Source organism: Aptenodytes forsteri, unplaced genomic scaffold (genome assembly GCF_000699145.1).
Source record: "Aptenodytes forsteri isolate BGI_AS27 unplaced genomic scaffold, ASM69914v1 Scaffold159, whole genome shotgun sequence".
NCBI lineage: Eukaryota > Metazoa > Chordata > Aves > Sphenisciformes > Spheniscidae > Aptenodytes > Aptenodytes forsteri.
Window position 1 is genome coordinate 3,456,674 of NW_008794747.1, and position 7,569 is coordinate 3,464,242.

At 41.2% G+C, this 7,569-nt stretch overlaps 2 protein-coding genes across 2 annotated transcripts in view; one reads left to right on the top strand and one right to left on the bottom strand.

Annotated features, from left to right (window-relative positions):
- RNF114 (ring finger protein 114) overlaps window positions 1-592 on the bottom strand; it is a 7,329-nt gene extending 6,737 nt beyond the window's left edge. The window contains exon 1 of the mRNA XM_009274092.2: window positions 561-592. Within this exon, the coding sequence (XP_009272367.1) occupies window positions 561-592 (32 nt within the window). The remainder of the gene's footprint in view (window positions 1-560) is intronic.
- A 2,102-nt stretch (window positions 593-2,694) lies between these two features.
- Window positions 2,695-7,032, top strand: SPATA2 (spermatogenesis associated 2). Its single transcript, XM_009274072.2, has 2 exons — window positions 2,695-3,120; window positions 4,896-7,032. Exons 1-2 carry the CDS (start codon window positions 2,803-2,805, stop codon window positions 6,147-6,149), a joined length of 1,572 nt encoding a protein of 523 aa, XP_009272347.1. The 5' UTR covers window positions 2,695-2,802; the 3' UTR covers window positions 6,150-7,032.
- The last annotated feature ends 537 nt before the right edge of the window (window positions 7,033-7,569 follow it).

Consider the following 7,569-nt stretch of genomic DNA (forward strand, 5'->3'; position numbering starts at 1 on the left):
GCCCCGTCCCGCTCTCCCGGCCGGGCCGGGCGCCTCTGCAACAGGTGTCTCCGTGAGAACCAGGGAGCGGAACGGCTTCAAGCGGGTGTTAATTTGTGTGTCGTTCCCTCCTTCTCCCGCGTTTTACGGTCTGAAATTCCTCAGCGGTGCGGCGTGCTCTTCTGCTGTTAAGCAGCCTTTGTGCTCGGGTTAGTTTTCTTTTCAAGCGCTTGGTGAAAGCCTGGCATTTCTGGTCTCCTTGGGTTGGGAGAAGGCTGTGCCTGCCCTGTGTTTCTCCCCTGTTGCTGTAAAGGTTTTTGCGTGACTGTGCCCCGCCAAGCAGGCAGCCCAGGGCAGGCAGAGTGGTTGGTTCCCTCAGCTGAGGTCTTGACCCAGGAGATGGATAGAAACGTTTTCTTGTCTCACCGGCAGAAGCTAGACTCGGATCAGAACTTACTAGTCACACATCTCCATGAAATCTTGAGGTTTTCAGTCAATAATTTGCAGCAGAACGGCCTTGTTACCTTATCTGGTCTGTCAGCCAGTGTTTCTTAAAACTATATTTATCTGCGCCTGCTCACATGTTGAGGTTTTTATCGAGCCTCGTAACCATGGTTGTTAGCTGTTCGGAGCCTGCCTGGCGCTGGGTGGGCTGCCTGGGACGGGGATGTTTTGCTGCTGGAAGCTCTGCGTGTGGAGGAGCAGCTCTGCGAAGGCTTGCTGGCATGTTTGGTTTGTCGTGTTTTGCCTTTCAGCTGTGTGAACTCTGGCTTGTGTACAAACCACAAGCCAAAATCGGAGCTGGCAGTGCCTTTGAGTGTCACAGTCCGTAGGGCCTTGATGAAGGACTTTCATTTGGAGACTTTCCTAATCCTGACGTCTCGTACGTGTAACCAAGCGCTTTTGTCTAGTAGTTATTAACAGTGGAGGTGGAAGAACTGTAACACTTAAGCCAGCTCCTTGTCAGCATAGGATCATTCCTTGTCCTGGAGGTGTATTACTGATGTGCCAGACAAAGATCTTTCTCTGAAATTCTCTCATGGAGCTCTTCTTGCTAAGGAACAGACATTCTGTTGTCTTTGTCCACAGACTTCATCTTGCACAACTTAAGGAGGAAAGATCTGGGGAGAGAAGAGTTTGCTCCTGTCCCTTATGCTCAGATGTTAATTTAGAACTCCACTTTTCCTGTGATTCACAGCTTGTCTCTTGACATCAGTGCAATTTCTGGTTGTGGAAAGACCCAGAGCAGTGTGCCTTTGGGCAGGAATTGAACTGCTAGTTAACTTTTCCCACATGGTGTTGTCATTAAGTGCAGCCTTTCATCAAGTAATATTAACTGCTAGGCTGTTGATTGTTTGTTTTCCTGGCCTCTTGGTTGTTGGTTTGTGGTCCCCCCCATGTATTTTGTGTTATGGCTCCTTTCATTCAGTTAATTTTGTTCTTAACAGTGATTTTCGTTTTGACAGGAGCGTGTGGAGGCATTGATCAGTATTCTAGCAGCTGCAATTAATATTGGGTGGCAAGTCTTTTCTAAAGTGCCATTTCAGGCTGACTATAACCGAAACAGTGCCTTGATTTCCCCCACCTCCTCTCCCTTTGGTTCACAGTTGGGAAGTCTGTAAGGGCTAGATTGCGTTTTCATTTAAAAAACAAAGCTTGTGGTCTGCTTTTTGATCACAAGTTCCTCGGGCAGTCGAGATGGAGTCCATTGGCCTGTGAATTACCTTGGTTTTGGTTAAAGTAGCATTAGGAAGGTTCTTTTGTCACCAGCTTTTTCTGTGTAGTATGTCAGCTCAGTGAAGTGAAAATGTAGATCGGTATATATATAAAAGCAGCTATCCCCGCAAACAAAAATGTACATGATGTAAAAACAGAATGATTTTGCTGTGTTCTAATAAAGCCGCTAAAAATGGCAGGTGTAGCTTTTTGCTGAAAGGATTACAATCTTCTTTGCAGCTGCCAGCATTCAGCTGCAACTTTGGCTGTACTTTGCACAGCTTTCAGGGGAATCTGTTCTCTGTAGGATGGCTGCAGAGCTCTCCCAGTGCAGTGATGGCCTGGTGTGCCATCAGGTGGAACATGAGCGGCAGTCAAAAGCCTAGAAAATGTTAGAAATAGAAAGGCAAAGTTAATTAATCTGCTCAGTCTATGGGCAGTCCTGCGCCACTAGAGAAAAAAAAAAAGTAGACGCTTTCCCAAGTTGAGCAAAATGAAACTTCTTTGTGGGATTTTTTTAATCTTTATATCACTGCGCAGGGCAAAAAAAACAACAACAGTGACTGATTAAAATAATGTTTGTGTAAGTTGTTTGAATTGAAAGGGCAAAATAAAATGGAGAGACCCTAAAAACTCATGCTTCTCCTTTCAGTTTTTTGCTGTGAGTTACTTTTGCCTTGGTTCCCTAAGCCAAGGAACCCTCAGTCTGGGCTTGAGCCTACACCAGCTTTATTGTATCAAACTCTCAGTGCCTTGCTTGATGTAGGTTTGTTGTGCTGTTTTAGGCGAATAACTGGAAGAGGAGTAGAGAATGACAGTGAAAAGCAGGACAACAGCATTTCTGTAGACTCTTGCGCTTTTTCAGAAACCTAAAGAGGCTGTTCTGGGAGCTGCTGCTCTTGTGAACCATTTTATATCCTGTGAAGCAGATAGATGCTGTGGACATCTGGGATTTATGCAACTGTGATGACTTGTCTTTGTTTTCAATTTTTATTCCAGAAGAGTTGCCATTACTGAAGATTCTTAATGCCAGATAATCAACCTACTGCCAAATAACCATGAAAGAGACAAGGTAGCTGCCCAAGTGTGAGATAAAAACTGATTTCAATGGATACAAAATATAAAGACGATTTATTTCGGAAGTATGTACAGTTCCATGAGTGCAAACTGAATGCCTCTGACAACAAGCAGCGTCCTATTAATGATGAGTATTTGCGAGTGGCAGCGGCAGCCTTACTTTGCCTTCCCAAAATTGATCCCTTTTATAGATTCCGGTTGATAAAATTTTACGAGATGGCTGAAAACTCACTGAGATCTGTGAAATCCTCAAGTTTACATTCTCTCCATAATGCATTCAGCATGCTCGAGACAGTTGGAATTAATCTCTTTCTTTACCCCTGGAAAAAGGAGTTCAAAAATATTAAGGTAAGACGTTTTATGTGTGGCAATAGTGAGAACATGATTTGTTTTTCTTTCTTTTAACACATTTCATGCATTTTCTTTAAAGACTTCTTTTTTTTTCCACCTATTAGCATGATGTATATATTTGTCTATATACAGCTGGTAAACAGAAGCCATAGGAAAATTTCTATGTAAAATAAGTGAAGTTTGTGCTGGTGAGAGTATCCCGAGAGCAGAAGTACAAGTACTGTGCATTTATAACGTAACCATAAAATAGAGGAAGAGCTTATTTAAGGTTTTTGTTCAGCCTACCCTGCTACAGTGTCTTAACTTCTACTTGGAGATGCTTTCACTAGGGTGAGCGGTCAAGTTGTGTTTAAGCTCACTCAAAGTTTGATTTTTGTCTTGCAACAGCTATTAATGGAGCACAAGTGCTAACAACCAATGCATGTGTTCAAGTGGATGCTTTGCTGAGGTTCCCACAAGTTATATGATAAGGGTAAAGGAACTTCTCTGAAAGAATTGTTTCCAGAATATCTTTTATCTGCTTGTCAATTCTCAATTCATGAAGTTTTGATTTTAACGTACTTTCAAATTATTTACCTACGCCAGGATCTCAGAGGGAAAAGTAGGAACTTGTATATTGCTCAGCTTGGGTGCTGGAAGTCAGACGGCGAGTTTTCTGCTGTTGATTTTTCTATTTTGCCTTTTACCTGTTCTTATATGCTTATTCAAAACTGCTGCAGCATTTCAGTAATGAATGCTGGAGGTGACTTACGAGAACAGTTTTGAGACTTGAAAGCTGGATAAAAACGCTACTGGTATAGGTGTCTAAAGTCATTTGCAGGTTGTGTGCACTAGTGATGGGTAGTTTTGCTTGTTTTTCTTAAAAAGACACTATTTAGCAGAGAATTTGAACATGATTAGAACATTTGAGAGTTCTCTGTTTCCCCAAGGGGAAACTACCTTTCTTCAAAATCTCTCCATAAATCTTCATCATCATGCTTAAGTACTGGCCTTTGAAATGTCGGCTGATCCATCAAGGATATCTCTGGATGCACTGCCGATATTGACTTTGGTTGTGCACTGTGGACCCAGCACCTGTTCTATACAAAGATGTGATGGGCAGTCCACTCTTGCCTGCAATCCAAAACAGTTTGAACTGGGTTAAACACATACCTCAGGTATGCCAGAAGCTAAGGATATTTCAACTCGCACAAACTCGTATCTTTGTTTTTGGGGCTTTTTTTAGTGGAAGTTCTTGACCTAATATAAAATTAAATAAAACAGACATTTGAACTTGCATTGTAACAGTACACAAAAAAGTGCGCACCTCAAGTATATTTAAAGCTGAATTGAAGAGGACTTTGGTAGTCCTGCAGTAATTCCGAGTTCCTGTTATCTCTAGCTAGCCCCTGTCCAGGGGCAATACATGAAATCTCTGCCTTTTAACCGCTCATGGTAGACTTGCTTGTAAATGCAAACGTGTCTGGTACGCCTAAAAGTTAATGTCAGTGTATAGCATAGTGATTTAAATCAACAGGGAGGACATTATGCTAATCAGGATTTCAATTTGAATGAAAACTCTCCTACTTTGAATTTGCCTCATGCGGAATTTCCATCTGCTGAACAGGAGGGATGCAGAAATGGAGTTCATCTTGCCATGGCAGTTGCATGTGTTCGCTGTCGTTATTATTCTATTTAATTATATAGTATCTGTCACTGAATTATCTCAACATCTAGTCCACCACTGAATTTGTAACCTAGTTTTCCTTTTATTCCCCCCCCACCCCCCTTAGACCTACACTGGACCCTTTGTTTATTATGTAAAGTCTGCTCTAACTGAAGATGATGTAAGGCAGATTTTGAACTACATGGGCTATGTCCAAGAACTGGGAACAATGTATAAGCTCAAAGAGCAGGTTGATGCCATTCAAGTGAAAATGGTTTCATTTGAACTCTTTTTGGCCAAAGTGGAATGTGAGCAGCTTCTTGAAATTCACTTGCAAGTGAAGGATAAAGGTTATTCAGAGATTGATGTCATAAATGAACGAAAAAATAGCAATGAAGATGTTAGAGGCTGCTCAGAAGCCATGAAACGGCGTGCAGAGTGCAAAGAAAACTTAAACACTTCCATGGCACGAATGGTGCTCCAGAAATCAGCGAGTGAACGGGCCTCTAAAGATTATTTCAAGCCAAAGGTGAGCAAGCCTTCTAAATCAGTGGACACATACGATAATTATTGGGAAAGTAAGAAACCACCTTTGATGAGCTCACTGAGTCTCAGGAAAGAACCAATTTTAGTTGATGCGGAAGATGACATTAAAGATGAAATTATCCGTCCGTCACCCTCTCTTCTGACAATGTCGAGCTCCCCACACGGGTGTTCAGATGAATTCTTGCCAACTTCATCTCATCACAATGGCATGCTAAGAACAAATGTCCCTTACAGCTCCTATTTTTCCGCTCAAGAGGACTTAGATTTATATACTGATCCCGATTCTAGAAGTATGCTAAATTTTAAAAGACAAGAAGCTATTAAGCCTGATGTATGGCTGTTAAAAAATGATGCCAACCCTGTTTACCACAAACGTACCCACCTAGCCAAAGAGACAGCTTCCCTCAAGTGCCAAAACTGTGGCGTACCTTGTGGCACTTCTGTTTGCCAAAAGTGTGACAATCTGTTCAACTCTAGGCAGGAATACCCAGCAATGAAACAGAGCACCTATTCGATCAAACCACTTCCAAATGATGGCTTGTCTCCTGCGTCTGCTTTAAGGGAGAAATCTCAGTACACATCACAGACTCAGAGTCAAGAGAGAGCTGCTCAATTCAGTTCAAAATCCAAACCTTCAGGCACCTCGCGCTGCGGCTTTTGTAACCGATCTGGAGCTGCAAACACTTGCACGTTTTGCTCAAAAGTCTCATGTGACACTTGCCTCAATGCTTACTATTACGATCCCTGCTGTAGAAAAAGCGAGCTTCACCGATTCATGCCTAACAATCAGTTAAACTATAAATCGTCCCAGCTGTCCCATGTAGTTTATAGATAGACTTGATCAGTCTGTTTTGGAGGGGAAGGAAAGGGGGAGGGGAAAGGGCTATCCTAACTAATGTACTTACTCCACTGATAAGAAAATACACTGACCTCTTACAAAAACGACATGTCCAAATATTTGGAACCATGGTTCAGTGATCAGGTGCCAGTTCTTGATTTTTGTGGCTTCACAGATGCTGCAGATACATTAGATTTCATGCTGCTATAATTTAGGTAACTCCTAAATGATCATTACTTTTCAATTTAAGTGGGGGAGAAGAGCACATTTTTCCTTAAAACTTGGCAGCTGTTGCATTTTAGAAAAGTGACATCGCACCTTTCTGTTACATTGCAGTCATCTCCTTGCCCAAATAAAACCATGCAAGGCTTGAAAATAAAATCTAAAAGTGAAGATTCTCATTTTCTATGAGTGAAGAAGCTACTGCCAGTTTTTGATAAAGTATGACTTTAAAATGTGCAAGAAATATGTGAATGGCTCGTTTTGCCAACAAGGACTATTTTTTGAAGCGTGTCTGCATTTCTCGATCTCCAAAATGCAAACACCACAGCATCTCTTCCTTTCATCTTTATGTTTCTTCCTTCTCCCCTTATCTCCCGGTTGTTTATCTCAAGTTTATATAATCTGAATCTGGACAATATGTGCTTTATTTTCTGGTGTTGCCAATATCATCCTACTGGTTTTTACTGTATGGTATTTTAAAAAGGTGAACCTGTGTTCATGTCACTTAAATTATGCCTAGAGTGTTGTCCTTCCAGATGAGTACCAATTTTCTTTACTTTCTGTTGCACATGTATTAAGTACTGTTCTTTGTACTGTAAATAGGTAATTTGGAAACAGTTTATTTTTAATAAATATTTAATATGTTGAGTTCTTAAAAGTGGTAAAATCATTATAACTATGAAGTCTCTCTGGGTTATTTGTTCAGGTGACTTTTTGTTTTTCCTTGTACTGTATTTCATAGCTTATTATAGTCACTGTGGCAGACTGATGTTCTTGGCTCTGATCAATTTTTGGTTTTTAATCTGACATTTTTTTCCCTCTGATAAGGCTACCACTAGTCTAAGTGGAGACTTGTCTAAGAATTGCAGGATTTTGGTTTTCAGTGCACGCTTTTCCTTTGTCGATATGGAAATTGTAAGTATAAATGTTATGCTTGCTTCCAAATTCACTGCAAAGTCTGTAGTGTAGTCCAGCAAGTAAAGCACTGGCCTGGTTAAAAATCAGAGCTCATTTGTGACTCCTGTTAAAGTAAACCCATCAGTTATGGATGTGAATCAGATAATAATATTTATCTGTATTACTGTAGCACATAGGAACCCTAGCTGAGACCCAGGACTCTGTTGTGCTAGGCTCTGTACAGTTTGACCCCCAAACAACACCTGATTATGAATAGGCTTTAGTTTTTTATTAAAAG